Source organism: Myodes glareolus, chromosome 7 (genome assembly GCF_982192425.1).
Source record: "Myodes glareolus chromosome 7, mMyoGla1.1, whole genome shotgun sequence".
NCBI lineage: Eukaryota > Metazoa > Chordata > Mammalia > Rodentia > Cricetidae > Myodes > Myodes glareolus.
In genome coordinates, this window is record NC_142032.1 from 32536706 (window position 1) to 32560432 (window position 23727).

Below are 23727 nucleotides of genomic sequence, written 5' to 3' on the forward strand. Positions count from 1 at the left end.
ATTCTAATTTTATAATTAAAAGTAATAGCAGTTAGAAGCCTTCATCTACAACATAGGCTTCACTAATAGTGATGACAAATGGTAGCCCAATACTAGGTAAATCCCTGCCATGAAGAAAACAGGAAAAAATTGATCTGGGCTTGGAGAGTAGATCTGTAGTTTCAACTACTCGGGTGACTGAAGTAGGAAAACTTAGTGAGACCCTGCCTCAAGTTTAAAAATATAATAAAAAACAAAAAACAAAAATAGAGGGGCAGGCTTGAGGTATAGTTCAGTGATACATGTTTGCTTAGCATTCAGGAGGTCCTAATTAGATGCCAAATACTGGCTATCCCCTCCTCTGCCAAAAAAAAAAAAAAAAAAAGTAAAAAAAAAAAAACCCAATTGCTATTGAAGCTTTTATATTTTATAACCCCATATCACAAATTGCTTCAAAATCTCTTCTGCTTGTATTTAACCATTACTATAGAGCAGAAATTGGTATAATGTTTAATATTTTTATAAAATGGTCACATAATATTTCAGACTTTGAAAGCCAAGAGGTAAAATGAAAATTATATATAAAAAATGAAAAAGAATTTTTCATAAATGTTATTAATGAAATAAAAACTAGTGATGGAAAGTACATTTTTAATAGAAAATTCCCTATATGATGATGATACTTTAATACCTGGAATTCAAAAAAATATTTTCTAATTTAATTAATTTAATTAATTCTCAAAATTAATAGCAAAGGGTCAGCAAGATGGCTCAGAGAGTAAAGTCACTTGCCACCAGATAACCAGAATTTGGCCTCAGAAACTCACAAAAAGATGGAAGGACAGAACTAATTACACAAAGTTGTCCTGACTTCTACATGTGCATTCTCCCACACACGTGACAGATACACATACACAATAAATATAAATTAAAAAACTTGATGGCAAAGATTTATTTAGTGCCGACCTACATTCCATGCATCTATAATAAATATGGTAAAGCACTGCTGAAGTCGATTTGTCATTATCCATCTACACAGGCAGATGTTTAATGGCTAGTTCTTCAGGACACTGACAGAAGTATGCTGCTCTATCTTTGAAATGCTATGGCACACGATCTTTTCCCAAACAAAACTCAAGAAGAGCTACAGCTTGTTCCTTTATTAGATAAATACCTTTATTAGATAATGGTGACAGGAAAGCATCTTGCATTTGTGGTCCAGGGGATGAGGCTATGTCTGTGTCCCGATGGGTGGGGCCGATGTTGCTGAGCCAGCTCTGACTTCGTTGGATGTTAGAGATGCCAGCATCCATCTCAGGGGTTATGAAAGGGTCAGCTGACTGAGACTTTAACAGCTGCTCTCCCACTGCATGGTAAGTCCAGAAGCAAAAAAAAAAAAAAAAAAAAGAAAAAGAAAAAAAGAAAGAAAGAAAAAAAAAGGTGTATTGCCATTGTCCAAACGATCAGTTCAAAGCCAATTACCGTCATATATGGTATCATTTATTCAAAACTAGGGATGTGAAATTATGGAAGAGACTATCTCTGAGCCATTGTATGTTTCTTATTGTACCTAGGCCGTTCTTTACTGTCTTGATCTAAGTGACTTGCCTTGGTTCTTAAGATAACTCAAAGTTTCCAAATACCATGATAAAAAGGTATTATTTAAATAACTGGAAAAATATCTGGATTTATAAACTTTTTTCTTTTACTCAAACAGGGATTTTCCTCTCTGAGTTCAGTGTCAAAGACAATTTACCATCACCTGGGATGAGCTCTGTTAGGTCATTAGAGCTGAGCTTATTTGACTGACTCATTCTAGATTCTTTGCTACAATAAGGTAAATACAAGAACTTCTACATTCAATTCTCAATCTGCTTATAATTTAGTAATGGTTAGATTTGAGTTAAACTTCAAGCCCAAAAGACTTAAGAGATAATAGTTTCTACCTGATATATATCTTTGGCCAGATGGTGGATGTTCCAATTAATGTACAAAAAAAAATTGGCTTTTATTTGATTTTAAATTTGGAATGAAAAGAGCTCCTTGAACACCTACCAATGGGTCTAAGTATCTAAAATAAAATACAGCTTTTGTAAAACTGTCAGCAGTCCACATTACCTGTTCGGCACCTTCCATTTTTGAAAGGGGAACTGAGAGAAGAGGCTGGGATAATGGGAAGTGGCCACAGGAAATCCTTGTGAAGTCTCTTCAGGGCTACTACAAAGTTGTCTACACGGGCAGCTCGAGTACGTTCTTTGCAAAGCCAACTGATTAGTTCAAAGCCTAGCTGGGCTGCAAAGCAGCCAAGGTCCTTTAAGCGCACATCTTCTAAGAGTCGCCGAGCATGTCTCCACAGCATCATGTCAATATACATGTTCTCAGCACAGTCACTGTCTCTGCTCCATCTGGAAGACACAGAAGGAAGCTGAAGAACAACTTACTGAAGAACTCCACACACTTTCATGTAGCATTAGATAAAGTTGAAAAGGAAGCAAGAGATTCAATATCTAATTGTGACTGAACAGGAAGAAAAAGCTTCAGGGCTTCTCCATATCACAACACACCACAACCTGTTAAACACACGGCACAAAGTCACCTTTTTTGTTTGTTTTTTAATTTTGAGTCAGGCTCTTTCTATATAGTCCCAGAATTCACTATACAGACCAGGCTAGCCTTGAACTCATGGATATCATCCTGTCTCTGCCTCCCAAGTATTGGGACTAAAGGTGTACACCACCATGCCAGGCACAAAGTTACTTCTTGAGACCAATCTGTGGAATTGAATATATGAAATAGAATAAATAGGAGACAAACAAAAGCCAAACCAGGAAGAGGTGGTGTATAATTGGAGGGGGGAGAAGAGCAAACAAGTAATGTATTTGTTTAAAAAAAAAAACGTAAAAGAAAACCTCTCTAGTTGAGTTGTATAGATAAGAAAACAAAACTTATAAAGTTACTGATGATATAGTTTCTCATCTCTCATAGCTATGAGTGAGTGTGTAGCTAGTTTGGTAACTGAGTAGTGAGCTAGAAGTGAAAAGCAGGGCATGGAGCAGTGCAGAGCCTGGCACTGGGAGCAGAACTCCTCACATTTAGAGTTCACGTGGCTCCTTCAGTCATGTAAACATTATCAAGTATTTTTTTGAGCCTCTATTTTTTCACCGGCACAATGAATACTAGAATAGTGCCTGGCATTTGAGCTCTTGGTAAGGTATTAACCAAAATTTTTTAAAAAATATTTATTTATTTATTATGTATACAATATTCTGTCTGCATGTATGCCTGAAGGCCAGAAGAGGGCACCAGACCTCATTACAGATGGTTGTGAGCCACCATGTGGTTGCTGGGAATTGAACTCAGGACCTTTGGAAGAGCAGGCAGGTGTTCTTAACCTCTGAGCGATCTCTCCAGCCCCTTAATCAAAATTTTGAAGTTGAATGTGTGTCTGGCAACTGTTGATACTCCTCTCCATGGCTGTGTTTTACAGTATGTTTGTATTGGGGGAGAAGTGTTAAAGACTAGTGACAGAATAAAAAGTAAAATACCATAAAATATGCAAACTCTTGATATGTGCCCAGAATTGCAGTTAAAATATAAATAACATGAAAGAAACAACTAGGGAAGAAAAGTCGTAGGGGCCAAGAACAGGGAACACAGAAGCAATGCAAGGACTTTCACGAGCCAGAGGAAATCCCAGTCACCTATCACCATCACTGTGAGTCCACAGCCCTAGAGACCTAATGCACCAAGGCCTTCAGTTCTCCCAATACCTAATGTTTTGTTCTAGTCATCTGTCATCAGAAGTAATTTATGTTAATAACATTTAGAACAAGTGCATCTAGATCTACCTTAGTACAATGGCATAAAATTTACACAGAACACAGGAATGAACTTAACAGGAAAGAGAAAGAAAAAAAGAAGCAGTCTCTAAGTCTTTTGCAAATGAAAAAGATTTGCAACTTTTAAGACTTAATTATACAAATGCCTTGAAATGCAATGTGACAGATGCTCTGGAAACAGCAATTGCTCTTTATTCCTTTACCTTTTCCCAGAAGGACCAGATGGCATACTTAGTGTTTTCTGTAAGCTGAATTTACCAGGAGGAACATTTTCAGCGGACTGGGATAAACTGATGCTTCGATTCCTGAAGAACTCAAATCCACCACTTGAACTGGGCTCCTGTAGTCACAAACAGCAGGCAGTGGTTTTAGCCAAAGATGCCATGCAGTTGGATGTCCTAGAGAAACTGTACAATTCTACAACTAACCTGAGCTGTAGGTGTGGATGGAGGTGTCTCAGATTCTCCAGAACCAATGGCTTTAAGAAATCGAATCATGTGTCGACACAAGTCCCATTTGCCTTGCTCCAGTGCTGTGTTGAACAGAAGGGTGGCATGCTGCCTACTTACTGCAGGGACTTCCATGTTCTATAAAAAACCACCAAGGAAGACAACAATCAATTTATATGATACAATTTGGAAGATAGAGCAATTCTTTTCTTGACACTTCCCTCAGCCCAAGGAATTAGCTGGCTGGAGGCAATTTAATTGTAAGATTAAGGGGAGCATTTAAAAGTATATGGGGAAAGTGAAGCAGGGGTTCTGCCAGAATAGTTCATACTAGGACTCACAGCACTGTTACATGTTAGAGAACAACACATACCTCACACCCATCATGCCTTTCTCTTTGTAAAAAGTTACATCCTTCTCATTTTACAGGATAAGGAGACAAAGTTATCCAAATTGTTTAAGGTCAATAGAAAAGCAAGATAAATTTAGTATTGTCTGACTCCAAAACACTTGGCCTTTCTCTTATAGTGTTTTGTCACCAAACCTGCTTGCCTCAAGCACGACCAGGCAGCACTACTACAAAGTGAACATTCCCAGCACTTCGGTCACAACCTAGCACCCTGCCTGCGCTCACTGAAAGCTGCCTGGCACACTGATCATAGTTAGAGCCTCTTTCCCAGCAACCCAGGCAGTCTGTGGGAGGGCTGGGAAGAACAAGGGTCAGCAAAAGGAAAACACAGCTACACTGACTTTCTTTACGATGCTACTGTTTTCTTCCATTAGGGCTAACTAGCCAAATGAATCCCAGAAGCTGGGGCCACTAGCCTCTCCTTGAGCATCTCCTCCGGTTTCAGTTAGTTGTCACGAAGGAATGATATGGTAAGAAATTTGCTTCAGTCTGAGATTCAAACTGCCTTTATGGTTAACTTTTTGTACAAATGAAAGAACTTTAATGTATCCTTTGAAAACCATCAGATTTACAGTAGTAACAAAGTTTCTAGGCTTTTTATCAAATATATAATAAAACATTTTCGGGGGTCTCATTACTTTGAGAAAAATGTGTTACAAAGGTTATTAGTGTGGCAATTCAGAGCCTTCTCAGCTGTCCACAGGCAGGCTAAGACCGGATGCTGTGTTAGTTATTCAGAATCCTTCCAGCAATTTCACATTGTTAGGAAAAAAAATCTATTATTGTGGGTAACGAATGCACTAATGTCCAAAGTACCATTTTTTTCCTACTGTTAATGTTTCTTACATTAAAGTAGTACTTCTAATGGAACATGCACATCATATATATTATATAGAAAAAAATTTCAGCTGAGAAGACGGTTCAGTGGGTAAATTTCTTACTATGCAAACCGACAACATGAATTCAGAATCCATGTTAAAAAAAAAAAGCCTGACACAGCAGTACATACCTCTGTAGTCTCATGGAGCCCCTACAAATATATGGGAGGAGGAGAGAGGAGAATCTGCAGAAGCATAGAACCCAGATCTCCTGGCTTATGTAGTAGTGAAAAGATGAACAGACACTGTCTCAAATAAGGCTGAAGGCAAGGGTCAATACTAGAGATTCCTTTGACTTTCACATGCACGCCAAGGCACGTATATACCTGGGTGTAAGTGTATACACATACACACACCCCTTTATACTTTTAGTCTTATTTAAAATTATATTTTGAAATCAATATGTTTTAGGCCTATTTAGGGAAAAACAGCTATAATACTTTTGTAATGCCACTTTTATAACATTCAAGGAAATGTGGTCATTTGGCAAGCTTCAGCTCTTCAAAATGAATATATACACAATAGAGAAAATATGACCATTAATTCATAAACACTATCATAAGACATACCTTTCTCTCTAAAATTAAGATCACTATTTTTTCTCCTTTATAAGGAGAACTATTACCTGTAAGATAATAAGGTAAGAAGCAGCTGTATCCAAATCCTGTGCCATCAAACATTCCTCGAATAAGTCCTTGGGATTTCCAACTGCTGCAAAAAGGTAATTCCACAGAGCATATTCAGTCTTCCTGGCACAGTGCACGACTGTCTGAAGGAAAAGGGGGAACTCGGTGATAAACTTCGCCACGGTGGGAAGCAGGGGGTCGGGAATGGGCTCCCGTGAGGTAGCTTCTTCTTCCAGCACTTCATGTAGCATGAGCTCCAGCACGTGCGGGAAGTAAGGTAATGCAGCACAGGACTGAGCCAGGAGCAGCGCTTGTTCTCCAAGGTTCCTGACCAGAAGCTGACGGAGGATATGATGGAGGTAGATCTGAGAGGTTCTCTCCACAACACAGAAAGGGAAGAGCACCTCCAGCTGCTCCCTAGCGCTGCTCCGTGTATACAAAGAATCATAGAGTAAAGTGTCATTGACAGCACCAAGGACCAATGCATCTTCAAACAGCACGGCCAGGGGGTAAATGTTGATATGGAAAGGCAGCATGATCCGCTGGGACAGGAAAGAGTGGGGCTTGCGGTGATCCCTTGGGAAGAGGGGGAGCCAAACTTTCATCCCTGCACCACCACAGCTCAGCCAGAGGGCCTCCAGAAGGTGACGTTTTTGCTTATTTGCTCGACAGGTAGTCCAGACATTTTCCACCGACTGGGCTAGTACAACCGGAGGACAAAACGGCAGCTGAAGGAGGAGACACAAGAATTGCTGGGTTTGGTTTTCCAATTAAACTTGTAGGTTCTAAGTTCATAGGTACTAGCTTTGTAGACATTAAGAATTAGGTTTTTTTTAATTTTTTTTAAGTAAGTACATTTATTTAGAATTAGAGATAATAACAGCAGTAATCTTTCAAAGGATATGCATTGAAATCTAAAAACAAAACCCTATGAATATCAATCTCTATCTTTATTTTCCAACACATAAATGAAATTTACAAATATGCCTAAGCAGTGAATCTGGAAAATGAGACACTTTCTTATTTTAGGACTTGCCCTTCACTGATCTCTTTTCTTAGCGCAGCTGTAAGGTGAATTTTACATATTTTCTTAGCTTCTAATCACAACACACTGCTCTGCCCTTACATTCCTCTACTCCTAAAGCGTAAGTTCCTAACTTCACAGGGCTTGAAATGCCTTACACTTTTACTTACGAATTTCCTTTGGTTAGGGTTACTGTCCTTTTCCCGGATTTGAGGGCCTGACCTATCCCTCTGCATCATGATGAGCTGTCCTGCAAGGTTCAGCATTATGCTCTCTGCATCACGAGCCTGAAATTTCAGAAGAGGAACTCATCAGTACTAATGTGTAGACATGCTCTTTGCATTTACTCGCCCTCTAGTAAAATGTAAAGGTTGAACAAGCAAACAGCAGTTACTGGGCTGCACTCTGTACAGCCGCTCTGCTAGACTCTGTAGGAATATGAGCTCTTGGCTAAAGATCAATGAGCACAGAACTGATTTATTCTGGAAAAACTAGGAGAACTTCAGAGTCTCACAAAAAAATTAGAGGTTATTTCAGTAATCTAGCAGGTATCACTAGGGAAGGTTTAAAAGGATATAGAAAGACTTGGAAGGTCAGGAGGACACATGACAGGAAAAGGGCTGGTATTCTAACTCAAGCATGAAATATAAATGAATATGGAGCTAAGGCAGACCCACTGAGAAAACTGAGAAGGGTCTCCTGGCTGAATGGCAACAGATCTTCAAGGAAAACTTGGAAAGTCAAGCAAAAGGGCAGCAGAGCATAAACCACCACACATGCCTCTAAAATGAAAGTAGCATTAAAAAAATTCTATTAGTCAGGATGAATTGGTATACTGACTTAAGGAATAAGGAACTAGTCTGCCATTTTTTATTGCCATCAAAAAAAATCAAAAAAATTTTCAATCAAATGCCAGAGTAAAGAGCCTACAATTATTACTGTAAACTGCACCACCTTGCTTAAACAAGGACACAGCAGAGTGCGAAGCACTGCTGTAAACCAACTATCAGATAAATCAAGAATTTTTACCTGTAAAGGAGAAGATTATTTTACCTGAAATAGTGATCAGAGTTTACTGTTGACTTAGGCATGAAGAAAACAATAGAAAAAGAATGTTTGAACCAAAGATGGCTTCAAGGCACAAAATCTAAGTGAATTATTGGAAAAACTGAGGTTGGTGCTGGAGTGACGGCTCCAGTGCCTAGGAGTATTTCCTGCTTACAGGGGACCTGAGTTCCATTCCCAGCACCACGTTGGCTGCTCGCAATGGCTTGTAAGTTCAGCTCCAGGAGAGTAGTTCCCTCTTCTGAATTCCTCCAGCACCTGCACTCACATGCACACACCCACAGGCAGACACACACATGAAACACATAATAACAAATAATAAATCTCTTTTGGAAAGTTGAGGACATTGACAAGGAAGAAAATCAGGGAAGGGCAAATGAGTTTCTTTTCCCCCACTCGCCCACACTAAGCTAGAAAGAACATAAGATTTCCAAATAGAAAAGCGTACAACAGCTGAGCAGAGATGAAGACGCTAAGGCTAGAAAGCTGAAGTAGATGAATTTTCATAGCACACAGAAGCAAGAGGCGGGGGCCATCACCTGAGCTTTTCCAGACCAGAAGTAGGGAAGCCTAAGAGGACTTGGGAAGGAAGAGAGGGGCTAATCTGCTGCTATGTACTGTCTCAGATGCTGATCCCTGCTGGCTTGATCAGTTACAATCATTTAGGACTCAAAGGAAAAAAGTCAGCTGCACTATATAATCTAGTTATAATACTTCGTTTTTATAATACTTAAAGTTCATGGTTGTATATAAACGGGCAAGCTGCAGATGTAGCCCAATAGTACAACATTTGCCTAGAATGTGCAAGAAGAGGAGGGGGCAACATTAAACTTTGGATGCCCATCATAAAAACTGAGACTCTTCTAATAACATGCAGGAATGAGACTGAAAACAGAATTCAAAAGTTATCTGGGAACCATAAAAGCCACACCCTCATAAAATAGATAAATATAGTTAAGTGACAGGGAAAAGAACAACAAATATGCACACATGAACTAAGACACTGTGGCTGACTGGGCATTCACATGTGGACAAGCTCCACAAACATTTCTGAAGATCTTGAAAGGGCTTACTAGAATTTACTATAATATGACTAATTTTCACAATGGGCTTTGTGCACACTAGGTAGATGCTCTACCACCGAGCCATATATCTAGCTCCTCATTTTTTTTCCCCCCAAGACAGGGTTTTTCTGTAGCTTTGGAGCCTGTCCTGAAACTCGCTCTGTAGACCAGGCTGACCAGGCTGGTTTCAAATTCAGAGAGCTCCATCTGTCTCTGCCTTCGAAGTGCTGGGATTAAAGGCATGTGCCCACCACTGCTTGGCACTCCTCATTTTATTTTAAGATAGTAGATTTCACCACTATCTTTTACATACTTCTTCATTTTTTTAAAAAGATTTATTTATTATGTATTGAGTGTTCTGCCTGCATGTATGTCTGCATGCCAGAAGAGGGCACCAGATCTCATTATAGATGGTTGTGAGCCACCACGTGGATGATGGGAATTGAACTCAGGACCTCTGGAATAACAACCAGTACTCTTAACCTCTGAGCCATCTCTCCAGCCCTACATACTTCTTTAGAAGAATATATGTGTCCTTTCTTCAAAAAGTGGCTATTACCACTAAACAGTTTTTAATATATTTATTGACATTATTATTACAAGTGATTATATTAATACTTTCAGGCAACTTCATGAGTTCTCAGAAAAACACAAGCTAACTGCTCAAAATTCTAAGTGTGGAAAGGTCAAAACACCTTCTTGCCCTAGAAGCTTCCTGGCAGACAATCCTGCATGGGAGTCTATGGAGTTTTTTGGTTGTGAGCCTAGCTGAGCCATCTCTCCAGCCTGGGAGTTTGTGGTGTTTTAACAGGGAGCTTACACTCTCCTGAGAGGCACCTGACTACTAATCAGTATGATCATTTGTTTTTAAAGATGGGGATTATTAAAGCAAGACTTGTTTTTAGTGCCGTGACCTCAGGCTAACTCTTATATTTCAACTTTTTAATTTGCTCTTCACGAAAATAAACATCTCTTTATGAAGTCCTCTTAAACTGTTGTACCCTTTACTAATGACACTATTGATCACCACTATATCTGGCTTATACAATGTCTTTCCTCTCTAAATTTTGTTAAGGTATTTTAAAGCAAAAAGTATGCTATCTATTCTGATAGCTAATATCCAATCTTAACATATATAGGATTTACCTTAAAACTACAATGGTGTGGGAGAATTGTCTTTAATCTGTCAATTATATTTTAAATAAATGCTGATTGGCAAGGCAGGAAGTATAGGCGGGAAAACCAGACAGGAAGTAGAGGTGATGCAATGAGAACAGGAGAATTCTGGGAAGCAGGAAGCTCCCTCCACCATTCCTGCCCAGACCAATGAAGAAGCAACATGTGAGCTGACAGCTGAAAAAGGCACCAAGCCATATGGCTAACATAGATCAGAATAATGGGTTAATATAAACTATAAGAGTTAACAAGAAGCCTGAGCTAATGGGACAATCAGTTTTATAATCTTATGGAGTCCTGTGTGTGATTTTCTTTGGGGTTTGCCAGCTGTGGGGTACTGGGCAGGACAGAAACCCCAACAAACAGGCCCCCTCATGTTACACTACAATGTTAATGAAACAACATTATTTTTCTCTTTCAATACATATTTATCCTTGATTATTACAATAATGCTTTTTAACAGCTGGTCTCAATGAGGGTATAAATAAGCTGAAAGGCTTGCTTCTGTAGCATAGCAATAGGGTAGTTTGCATGAGAATGGCCCCCATAAACTCCTATATTTGAATGCCCAATCACTTTGGTAACACTGTTTGGAAAGGATTAAGAGGTATGGCCTTATTGGATGAGTCGTGTCACTGGGATCAGGCTTTAAAGTTTCAAAAGGCCCAAACCATTTCCAGTATTCATTCTCATTCTCTCATTGTCATTCTCTCTCTCTCTCTCTCTCTCTTTCCCTCTCTCTATTGTTTGTAGATCAAGATGTGAGCTCTCAGCTGCTGTTCAGTGGCTTTTTGACTTCACTTCTCCACCACAGACTCAAATCTGCTAGACCTATAAGACCAATTAAACTCTTGTAAGTTGCTTTGGTATACTTTCTTCATAAATGCAGCTTACTGACACTGCATTGGGTGGCTCATTTACAGCTAATATGGACTGATAGTCTTCTTCCATGTGGTATAACTTCGCTAATTCTTTATCTCTATCATTTCTAAGAATGGAAAATAATTCTAGACAATTTAATTAGGTTCAATGTTTTTGGTGAAAAGTTTTCATATGAACTTCCTATAGTACTGCCTTAGGAAGCATACAACATGTTTCTTCCCTACTTTTAATGACACATTGGTATCCTAGGCTTGGGTACGAGGTAAAGTTTCATCTAATAATGATCACTGCTGAATCAGGTAGTTTCTGGAGACATAAAATGGTGTCTCTTTAATTCTCACATTTCCTGAAAATCTTAGTGGGAATTGTGTGAAACAGGACTAACTGGTTACTATGATAGAGCTTACAGAAGGAATGGCAGCTGTGTTGTAGGGAAGAAAGCAATTTATTAAGTTCAAGAGGGAGACCAAACAGTTAATAAAGAACAAGTATGCCATAGCTAGTGATGTGGATGTGGGACTAATTGGCATGCAGATGTAATGTTTCAAAGAAAAGTATAAGGAGAGAAGAGAATGACAATGATTTGCAAATATTTTAGAGGTTCTCATGTAGACAGTTGTTTTTATTATTTGTTATTCCACATAAAAGAGAAATAAGTAGGTTATTCCCAAGGAGACTTCTTATAATGGCTGATAACAATTTTAACTACAGTGGAAAGAGGCTCTCTAATAAAGCAGCTAAACTCTTCATAATTTTATGAGAATGCTGAAGTTTAATGTAAGTACCCAAATGAGAAGAAAAATATGGATTGAGTAGATAAGAGATGACAAATCTACATATTAAGAATTCCCCGGAGCTGGAGAGATGGTTCAGGGGTTAGGAGTACTGGCTGGTCATCCAGAGGACCTGGATTCAATTCGCAGCACCCATATGGCAGTTCACAACTGTCTATAACTCCAGGGGATCTGACACCTTCACACCAATGCACATAAAGTTAAATAAATCATTGAAAAAAATAAAAAGAATTTCCCGTTGGTAACAGGTGAAACTGCTGGGGTGGCAGAAGTGGTCCTGGAATAGGAAATGACTGCACCCCAGGTGTTGGCAGCACCACTGTGTACCTGGTTCCTACACCCAAAACTATGGATCTATTTTTCTCTCCCTCCTAAATGCAATGAGTCCTCCACATCCAAAATTCATTTTACTTCTTCCCATCTCCCTTTCCTTCCTGTGTCCAGGCCACTAACACTGTAAAACTCCTCCATTTGCTCATAACAGATTTCTAGTATATGCCCTCAGAGTAGTTCATATATGTGTAATTACTTGCTTAATGTTGACCAGAAACTGGCTTGTGTGGCTTGCCACTAAGACTGAGCATCTTCATGCAAGGTACATTGTAGACACCTACCATGAATTTGCTGAACAAATAAACAGACCCTAATACTGACCTAAGACACTAAAGACTGAAATGCACTGGTACCTGCTGTGGCATTTTCAAGGTGATTCCATTCTCTGTACTCACTGACGTCAGTGTGACAGACACTACCAGGAAAGGGTGAGGAATGTACCGTGACATTGAAACCTCCTGAAGAACCTGAACACTAGCCGAGGTATTTGAGCTGGAAAAAAAGAAAGTTCATAGTTCAACAATATTCATATATTTTTTCCTCCTTTCAGCTGCTACACACACACACACACACACACTTCATGTCTACAGCAGACCCAAATGTCTTCTTCCTATTGTCCTTTCCTCCCTAAATATTCTTCCATCAGGATTATTAAAGTTGAGAGAGCCAAGGAACATATACAGGAATAAGACAAAAAAAAGCAGTAAAGCACTGGAAAGCAGGAAAAACAACAACACAAACAGAGCCCTGAAAACGAACAGCAGGGAAGAGGTTATATGAATAGAAATACCTTGGGAGTTGCAGTTGGGGGGAACAGAAACAACTATTTGGTTGTGAAATGACAGAAGTTTAACTACTGAAAGAGTAATGTCTAAGTTTTTTATCTTTGCATTATTAATCCATCATAGTACTCAAGCAAATACATAACTCATATTCTTATTAAACAAGTATACTTCTAAGAACAAAAAACAACAAAACAAAAAAAAAAACCCAAAACCCCCAAGAGGTATGGCCTTCATGATGTATGCTGACTTAATATCAGACTACAGGTAATACAGCAGGATTTCAGCTTTGGTGCTGCAGACAACAATATCTACTATTTTCTAAGGATGTTTCCTAACTTTTTCCAATTGTCTGAAAAGAAGAATAGTTATTACTATACTAATTACTAATAAATTGTGAAAAAAGTATCTAAGATTTATCTAGGCTAAAAGTATATGCCCACCCCAACCCTGGCCACCAATAGCATAGGAAGTCAAGCTCAAGCATTTGGTACAGGCACTTTTCTCTTTTCTTCACACTCTCTACATAAATACCACCAAAACTCCTTATAATGAACAACATAGGAGGATGGAGAAAGGTTTTTAGAAAACATAATAGAGGAAACATAAACAGGAACAAAAGTGACTCATGCCATGATAAAACTTACCCATCGAATTTTCTTTCAATACTGTAAAGGCATATTGAACAGTCTGCTCTAAACACTACCACCATGTCTCGGAAGACACTAAGCAGTAATGTTTCCACTGGTGCTTTGGTGACATGAGCAAAGGCATTGTCCAGATTTGATGTTCGTAGGTAGATTCTGAGCTGAAGGGGGGGGGGGAGTTATATACAGACATATACATGTAACAATGGTTACCAAGAATGTGTGGAATCAGTCATATTTTCATCTACAGATCACCCCCCAACGCCAACTCACTTTAAAGTAATAGGAGTTAAAAGAATTACTAATGACTTGGCAAAAAATGAATAATGTTTTATTTTGGCTAGCTAATTCTTTATAAATAACCAAAGATAATGTGATCAAGAGTAAATGAAATATTATGAAATCATGTTTCAGATCTATGTACTCAAACCTGACTAATGAGACTACCATTTCCTCAAAATCATATAAATTAATAAATTAATAAAGTTCTTCTTAAGAACAGTCACCCATATATTTTTTTGCTTTTATAATGTTTTATTACCAATCTTTATAGATTACCTAATTGCTAAAAGGTTATCCTTTCTAGGTTTATTTATTTTTTGAGATAGGATCAATATTTATTTCAGAATAGACTTGAACTCATAATCCTTGGATGCTATGATATAAAAGGCTATCTTACAAATTCAAATTGTTACCTTAAAAAAAGAACATAAATAACTTAAAACAGTAATTCCACTATTAAAATATGATAAATTATTGGAATAAAATGATGTCCAGGTTTTAATAGATTATTGTCTACCTGAAATTAAATCCTGCTTAGCTCCAAAATTAAAAACCTATTAATTCTGAGGAAAAAAAATAAGTTACCTCTTCTTGACGGTCACTTAAGTTATAACATGCAAGGACCATAAAATCATTCCACCAGGCTAAGCCACCAGTCACAATCATATTTTGCTCCTTAAAAGAAAATTTTAAGATATATTTACTTTAATTATGTTACCCAAAATTTCAATAAAGTAACAAAATACTCTTAGAAAGCTCAGATTATTTTTGAATCATTCTCTCTTGCCTAAATTATTTCTCCATTATTAATAATGCACCATATTCTATCTTTAAAAAAACAAACAAACATTCCTATAAAGAAATACCTGTGTCATTCACAATACCTCAATACTAGATAGCATCACTAACCCTACATCTAAAACAACTTGATTTAACTTCTGACTTTATTCTTCATCAGATGAGTGCCTGAATCCTAATCTTTTAGCAAATGGTAATATTAGTGTCTTAACTGGATTGATAATATGGAACAGGGTTTGATGTCTGAAATACTCTTTGATGGCTCTTCTACCTTATTCTTTAAGGTAGCATCTCTCAACCAAAGCCAGAGCTGGCTGGTAGGGCTGGTTTTTCCAGGCTATTTGTTTCAGGGATCCCTTATGTCTCGCTCCCAAGGATGGCATTGCAGGTGACTTGCCATTTCTGCTCTGGATCTAAAAGACCTGTGGGGATTTGAACTGAGATTTCCTTGCTCATATAGAAATCACAAATGGCTAAGTCATCTCCCAGCATTTGTCAATAATCTTGACAAATAAAAAGCCATCAATCTCAACTCAACTCAATTTCAAATTATCATGTATTTTATCAAAACTGACTTATTGGCAATTATCGAACATCCTGTCTCTCTCCCCACTTCTCACTTTACACTTGAGCTGCATCTTCAGCCTCACTACCAGTTATTCTTTTTTATGCGTTGTATCTTGAAATGTATTTTTAGTTTTTGTTTTTGTTTTTTTTTTTTTAAAAAAGACTAACCTGAGTAATGTTTCCAAAAAGTTTCCATTTTTTGGTGAGTAAAGAGTAATGTGCAAACCCAAACTTGCCAGCCACAGCGATGTTCTGTCCAAGTTTATCAATAGCTGAAAACTTTTTAAAAAAAAAAAATTAAAACCTCTTTCCTACAAATATATATACTTTACTAGGTACAAAAAGTACTTAATAAAATGTAAGGCGACGAAACTACTAATAAATGTTTGCTAAGTGATTTAAATATAAAATGCTAAATTAAAAACTCAAGTATTGATACCTATATTTGACAAAGTGTAGAGGCAATCCACTAGCAATACACAGCAGATCAAGCACTAAAATTTTCCTCTTAGAAATCCACAAGGGCTCAACTCCCAGAATGGCTACTACAACACCAACAAAATAACAACTCACCCGTATAGGCCAATTGCTTTCTAGATAGGTGCTGGAAATCTAGAGAAAATAACAATCAGTCTGGTGAGACTTAGGAAACATACTTCAACTGACAGCATTAACTTAGCACAGCATGAGATTCAGCTTCTTGCATAATATTTAAGGTGCCAAGTAGTGGCTCTAGTAGCAGAGCCCTTGGAATTGAGCATTAGTTTATGAACCGATATTTCACATGTTCTATCTTAATCATTTCAAGGTTTTAGACACCACACTTCCTCCCTCCACCACAGCACTGGCTTGTTTCTGATACAAACTCAATACAAACTGACAACAAGTGTGTGATGGCAGTCAGACTGCAGTCAACAGTTTCTGTCTGCTCATGCAGAGCACCCGTAGACCAGCGACAGCTTGAGCCAAGAGTTCGGTTTTTACTGGAAATCTTTATTACTTTTATACGTGGTGATTAAAAAAGCAATGCATATAAAACCAATCAATGTAAGAACAAACAAAAATCTGCTGCTTGAGAATGGCAACTGGCTTATTTTTATCCTACTTTTTTTTTTTTAATCCTGCTTCTTAAGATGCATCTACAAACCTGGATATGGTTAAGTTACTATTTATTTTTCTCTTAGGCTGTTCAACTTTATTGATCCACAAGAACCCGTATATAATACAGATATTAAGTCTTCTTCTGAAGTGGTAAATACAATTTCCCATGATATCTAGCTTTACCTTCATTTATGGTATCATTTTATCAGTGCTATGAAACTTTCAAACTTAGAGAAAATTTTGTGGGTTATTAAGGTGGAGTAAGTTTTAACTCTACGGACTCTTATGTCTCTCCTAACAGACTAATTAGCTTTCATGAGCAGCTGGAGGAAGTGGAGTGTGAATTAATGAAAAACTGAACAACGGAAGAGTCTTCTGTTCCTGGAATAAGAAAAGCTTCAATTTATTGAAATTTATTTTAATGTGACTCAAGAAACTGGATACATATTGAAAAACAAATCCAAATCAGAAAATCACAAATAACCAAATCCTTAAGACTGAGTAAAGATGAAGAGAATCGAGTAACAGCCACCTCCCCAAAGCACTTGCATCACTCCAGATTGTTAACTCGTAAAGCGCTAGAATGCAGCGACCCAGTACATCAACTTAAAAATACAACTAAATTAATAGCTATCAAACTCACACAAGAAAGTAAAAGGTGTACCAGAGAAAGCAGCTCATTACCAATGACACTGGGAAAAATAACTAAAATTCAAAGAAACCTACACTCCCCAAACTTCAATTTTTCACTAATTCCTATGAAATGTGGTATGTCAGCTAGCACGCCAATGCAAAAGTGATTCCAGCATAAAGGCTCAGTAAAAACTTATCAGATTACCATGTTCTAATGCATATCCCTACAAAAAATCTATTCTTTTAAATTTTAAAAGTCTATGACATACTACAAATTACAAATGACGTACTTTCAAAACTCAAATATAAGTTGAAATTAATAGGCTTTTTAATTTTGTCTGAATATTTTATGACTAGAACAAAGTATACATTTTTTTCCTAGTGTCACCTTGTTTGATCTATGTGCCATGTGAACTTTGTCCTGTACACTTAGTGCTGTGTATAGAAACAGTGGACAGAAGAGGCAGCTAATAATATTAAAGACACTTGAATCATAAAGATAGGGCACAGGAGTCATGCCACATCACTGGGAGATGGTGCTAAGGTACAGATCGGAGTATCTCATTATTCTTACCAAAGGGTTTTCCAGTCTCTCTAAATGGAAACTAACTGCTTTCCTTTTTTCCTGCTGAACTGTGTCTTCAGCCTAGACTAGTTTTGTCTAATTAGTGAAACTAAAAGATTCAATTAGATCTTTGCCCAAACCCACATCTTCCACACCTGATAAAACTTATACATTAAATAGCCTTTATAATTCACTACCGACCTCTCCAATGAAGTGTCTGATATTTTCCACATTTTGTGACAGATAATCTTTCAGAATAGTTACAGTCAGGATAAGTATAAAATCAACATCCTTAGAACACTAATAAAGACCTTTTAGAAACCAAAGTTTACATTATACAAAACACTGAACATTAGAAGGAACACAGCCACAAACTAAAAGGCTTTTGTTTTTTAATTTCACATTGTGTTCCAGTACTTTATAAATTTGTAACTCAGAAAACTAAATTAAAAAAAAAATACATCGAAAAAGGCACTGTCTATTCTGCCAGCTACTAACTTTGCTTCTAACCTGTGGATGCATTTGGTTTGGTTAGAGACATATAACAAAACCTTCTCATCTGGAAGTTAAGTTGTACAAAACAGAAGGCTTGAACAAAACAAAAAAATAGTTTAATATTCCAGACAATAAACAGAAAGCACAGAATTAGCTGGAGCTTATTTGATGAACTCTAAATTATATAGTAAACACACAAAATAGAAATCATACAAACAAATCAACTTTAATGAAGTATGTGTTCTTATCCTACAAGAGAGGATAAGTGGGAAGGGGAAGGAAACCATGCCCCTAGTTTCTCCAAGGAGTCCACATTGGTGGCTAAGAAGCTTAGAAGGCAAAGCATTAGCACTATATAAACACTACCCAGAAAGATCACTGTCACTCTGCATTCAATTGCCAGGCTCCAGTGTTAGCAGGCAAACAGCAAGGCAACTCTAACTAAAAACAAAAAACAAAACAAAACAAAAAAAAGCCCAAATTATAAGTTTCAGTACAAGGTCAACAGTAATTACATGATTCAACATTCAGTACCTAGCTTTTAAAAGCACATTAGATTTCTTTTATATACTTTAATGTAGGCTGTTTCAAGGCTAGGTTGACCAGTACTCCTTTGTGTGATGCTGGGTGAGTCATGTTAACTTCCTGAGCTTTGGTTTCCTTATGTACAATCTAGTCGGGCTATATGACCTCTAAAATTCCTCCAGCTCTAAAAATTCTATGAAATTTAAAATTGAAATTCTATTACAATTAAAATGTCTTGGGAGCACAACTGTGACATTTTTATTTATATTAGTTTTTAAAAGGTTTTTGTTGTTGTTGTTTTCTCCTCATTTCCTCATCAGGGTTTATGAGGAATAAAGTTTTGGCATTTTTACCTTTTTCTTTTTGTGAACTACTTTTTTACCCTTATGGTAAATAAATTAATCATTTAACAAATATTTTACCAAAACTATTTTACCTTTATTCAAAACTAAAAGAACAGAGATGAATGAGGAAATGAAAAGGCCTATGTAAATTCCGACTTAGAAAGCTCCTCTGCAGACATGAGTACAGCTGGCAATCAGAGGACAAGGAGTCCTGCTGCTGCCTGCAGCTCTGGAGTCAGCGCTATGTGCTTATTCAGTGGAATGTTTCATGGATGCTAAGAATCACTGAATTTTTGAGCTGGAAGGAAATTCAATTTTGTTATTGCCTGATGGATTTTTTAGTTCCAGACCTACCTTCTTTGATCCTCTGCTCTACTTGGCTCTCTGGTAACACAGACCTGGCTAGGCAGAACTGGCATTGATGCTAGGTCAGTGTAGAATGAATAGTTCAAAGTATGGGGAAATGAAAATAGCAGAGAAATGGCTATAGGAGAGAAGGGAGCAGTGGAAAAATTTAGTCAAGGAAGTAGTTGATGCAGTTTTATATTTAAAAATTGTTACTAATTATAAAATGTATGTACATTGTTTGATTCCATGAGTTTATTGATGTATGTTAAATACATTTTCCTTTTAGTGCACACTATAAGTCAACTGTAGGAACTATTCCTCCTTTAACCCTTCATAGAGTGATCATTTTTCTGACTTTTAATTATCTTCATTCAAAATCAACTGAAAATAACATGAGAGCTGAACTAGTAAGATATAAGCAGAGAAAAGACAAGGAATTATGGGAATAGAAACTGATGAAAAGAAGCTAGAGTGATGGTGTACGTGGACAGTCCCAGCATTTGGGAGGATGAGAGAAGAGAATCGTGAATTCCAGACCAACTACACAGCAAGATCCTATTGCAAAAGGAAAGAAAAGGAAAAATAAAAAATAAACTGACTAAAAGAAACGAATCCAAGAATAGGCTCTGATATATTTTAGTATGAAAGAAAGAAAATGTTTAGAACTTTGAAAGTATGCATACAAATTTCTTTCAAGAAATTTCAATTTACTCACTGTACCAAATTAATCTTAATTGGTATCAAAATCAGAATTAATCCATAACAAATATCAACTTGTCAGAAGCTAAAAGAACCTGCTAGTTTAAATGTGGTGTCAGGATAAAGCCATAATTTGGAAAAACATCAAATAATAATAAAATTATGAACATTAAGTTTCTCAAATGTTCAAAAGTTTGCAATCTGGGTCTACTCTTAAGTGATTAACCACTTATAAACTATAAAGTCAGCTCTACTGGGTACTAGTCAAATCATTACTTTCTATGCAATGGATATTCTTTAGGCTATGCAAATTCGTAGAGCTAGATTAAGCAACACAGAGGCTCAAAGTAAAATAAAATTATCTTCACTGAGGGGAAAAGAAATAAACTTCTAGTTCTTGACACTCTTAATGATGAGGATATACTCTGTATCAAATGGAAGGGGAAAAAAGGCAAGGAAAAACATTAAACAAGCATTGAGAGAGATACAGTAATAAAAATAATTAAAAACTGGTCCCAAGTGATAATATTACCAATGAATGAGTCAATAAACAAACACTGACCTGGACAACATGCCAATGTCGATGTCCAAGTAAAGTGCTTAACCCCTGAGATTCCAGACCTCCATCTGCAAATGGGTTCTTTCCCCGACTGGGCATATGATCAGCACGTGCTGAAGAACTCTTGGAATTCTGGGTTTGTGAGGCTTCTCCACAGTTCAAGTACAAGCGATCTTCTCCCTGAAGCAACACCTGTTCTTGGTTACTCTAGACAGAGAAAGAAGGGCAAAAGGGAAAACAAATAAAAATACCAGCATTAGGTAGGGACAATTAAGTAAAATGCTGTTTTAATTTTATTGTTGAACATGTACCATATCACAATATTGATTTTCTTCAGATGACAGAATTTACATAATGATCTCATATATTACATTTAGAAAACAGTCAATATTTTAATGATTTTTAGTGTTAGTGAGATTTTCGTACAGTGTGTTTTGTTAATGCCCAGGCTTACAAATGTTTGAACAGTACCTTTTATCAGTAACCCTAAATGCTGATACTCTGAGAACTACACCTGAAAAACTACATGTAAGTACACATTGTTTACAATTGACTGTGTTAGTTTCTATGGATATTCAGACAAATGCAACAGCTCCTGGTTTTAAGTAATTATGCCCTGGTTTTCAACTAGAGGGCCAGAGTTCTTAAGGTGGGAAGATTTCTTATATTCATACCAGACAGTGGTATTCTAACCCTTCCCATTTAGTCCAAAATATAATCAAGGGTACTTTATTTGTTTTGTGTAAGAATGTGTATGGTGTATGTATGTATATGTGTTTCCATGTATGTACATGCATGTGGTGATCCAAGGTTGATTCAGGTCTTTTCCTCAAGAGCTTTTCTCCACCTTATAGGCTGAAGCAAGGTCTCTTGGTGAACCCAATTTTACTCTGACTAGGCAGACTAGCCTGCTTGCTCTGGAATCCCCATCCCTATCTCCTCCCTGAGGGGATTACAGACAGGCTGACATGCCCACCTGGCTTTTATGTGGGTTCTGGGGATTCAAAATCTACTCCTCATTTACCCACTCACTGAGCCATCTCCCCAGCCTGTGGAGGGGCAGGAAATAATACTTTATCCTTATTTTTTTTGGGGGGGGGGGATCCTTAATTTTCAACTACAGTATAGAGTTCTGAGATCTGGGTTATTTTCACATTAATTTTTAATGTGTTATAAATTTTAAGTAATTGGTTACACCAAACATTTTTAAAAAACTATTAATAATAGTTACTGAGATATGTACTCATAGCATATAACTATAGAATATTAAAATATATAATCACATAATATATATTAATTCAGAGAAATAAACATAGGAAGTTTATGTTGCATTTTGAAATATTTATTACAAGTATTGCAAGATATTTATATTGTTATTTGGGGCAATGTTTTCCAAAGCAGACTTTTAGACATATTCTTCAAAGAGTTTCTTAAAATTTACAGCTGAATAAGGAACATTGCTTTGTAAATTAAAACTGCATTTTTGTGCCAGATGTGATGACAACCTAAGTCCTGGCGTCCTAATCTACTCTTTGTTTTAAAGCTTTTATTTCATGCATGAAAACAGATTTTTTTTGTGGTGTGTGTGTGTGTGATTGCGTGCTCACAATTGTGTGCTTACGTTTTGACACAAGGTCCATCACTGAACCTTCCTAGAGCTGAAATTACAGGCGCACACTGCCATGCTCGGCTCAGGTCCTCGCGCATGTGAGTGAAGCAAACACTTTACCAACTAAGCCATCCCCCAGCCAACTAGAATGTTTTATGGGTTTTTTGTTTGCTTGTTTTTTATAAATCCTGTGGAGCCTCTAGTAACATTTCCAAGTAGTATCTAAATGGAACACACTTTGGATAATCTTACTCAGATAAAGACTAAATTATTCAAGTTATCTTACATATAAATACTGCTTCTTTTGGACTGCTTGTGGCATTATTTTTTTTTAAAAAAAAAATGAAAAAATTCAAAGCATGTTCAGAAAATGTTCAAATTATGGCATAAATTTTATAGAAATACATGAAACACAGAAAGTATACAAGGAAGGTACAATTAATTTAGGAATATATTCAAATCATTAAAAAGTGTCTAAAATTCTGTTAAAAGGCACTAAAAAAAGAAAACAAACAAACAACCCCCCAGTTTTAATTACTTACCATACAAGGGTTTACAGTGAGTACACTCTTGATGAACTGAAATAGCAAAATGCTGGGCTGTTTAACTATACTCCTTAGGTCTGATTCAATTTCAGTGTGCTGAGAACCAAATTCACTGATTACCCATAAGTGATAGCCTTCTGCACCCCAGCTCTTGAAGAAATAAGAGAAAAAAAGTCAAAGGAACAAAAAGTTATTTTTTATCTTATTTATAACTTCAGTTAAATAATGCAACCATGAAAAATACCCAGAGACAAGAATCACACCCAGGGCTAGAAAGATCAAAGCACTAGGTGTGGAATTATAAGAAGCTGCATTTGATCCCCAGAACCTGCATAATGGTGGAAAGAACTAACTATAAAATTGTCCTCTGGTATTCACATGGTAGCATGCCCACATATATATACATCCTGCACACAGACACACAAAATAAATTATAAAAAAAATCAAAACCAATGATTCTTAGCTGTCAAGTCACCTTATCTATGTCTAGAAGAAACCACCACCATTGCCCTCTACTTAGAATGGTAAGACACTACTAACTCATGTTCTCAGCTTCATTTTCAGGGTTCCAATTCTAAAAATCCTTCTATAACATTTCAACTTAATTTACCTGCTTCTTACGTACAAAGAAATTCTTACAGAAGACAGCTGTGTATGACCAGAAGCTCAGTGAAGAAGCATCTACCACAGATGCAGCTCTGGAAACAGCA

General features: G+C 37.0%; 1 protein-coding gene across 2 annotated transcripts in view; it reads right to left on the minus strand.

The window, feature by feature from the left end:
• Ric1 (RIC1 partner of RAB6A GEF complex) overlaps positions 1–23727 on the minus strand; it is a 104760-nt gene that overhangs the window by 5197 nt on the left and 75836 nt on the right. For both annotated transcript variants that reach the window (XM_085693771.2, XM_085693770.2), the window contains exons 11-23: positions 23015–23167; positions 20867–21070; positions 16168–16206; positions 15763–15873; positions 14815–14904; positions 13948–14108; positions 12872–13010; positions 7375–7491; positions 6180–6908; positions 4247–4405; positions 4022–4158; positions 2098–2384; positions 1154–1345 (exon numbers count right to left, since the gene is read on the minus strand). In XM_085693771.2, coding sequence (XP_085549897.2) covers positions 1154–1345; positions 2098–2384; positions 4022–4158; positions 4247–4405; positions 6180–6908; positions 7375–7491; positions 12872–13010; positions 13948–14108; positions 14815–14904; positions 15763–15873; positions 16168–16206; positions 20867–21070; positions 23015–23167 — 2518 coding nt within the window. The remainder of the gene's footprint in view (positions 1–1153; positions 1346–2097; positions 2385–4021; positions 4159–4246; positions 4406–6179; positions 6909–7374; positions 7492–12871; positions 13011–13947; positions 14109–14814; positions 14905–15762; positions 15874–16167; positions 16207–20866; positions 21071–23014; positions 23168–23727) is intronic.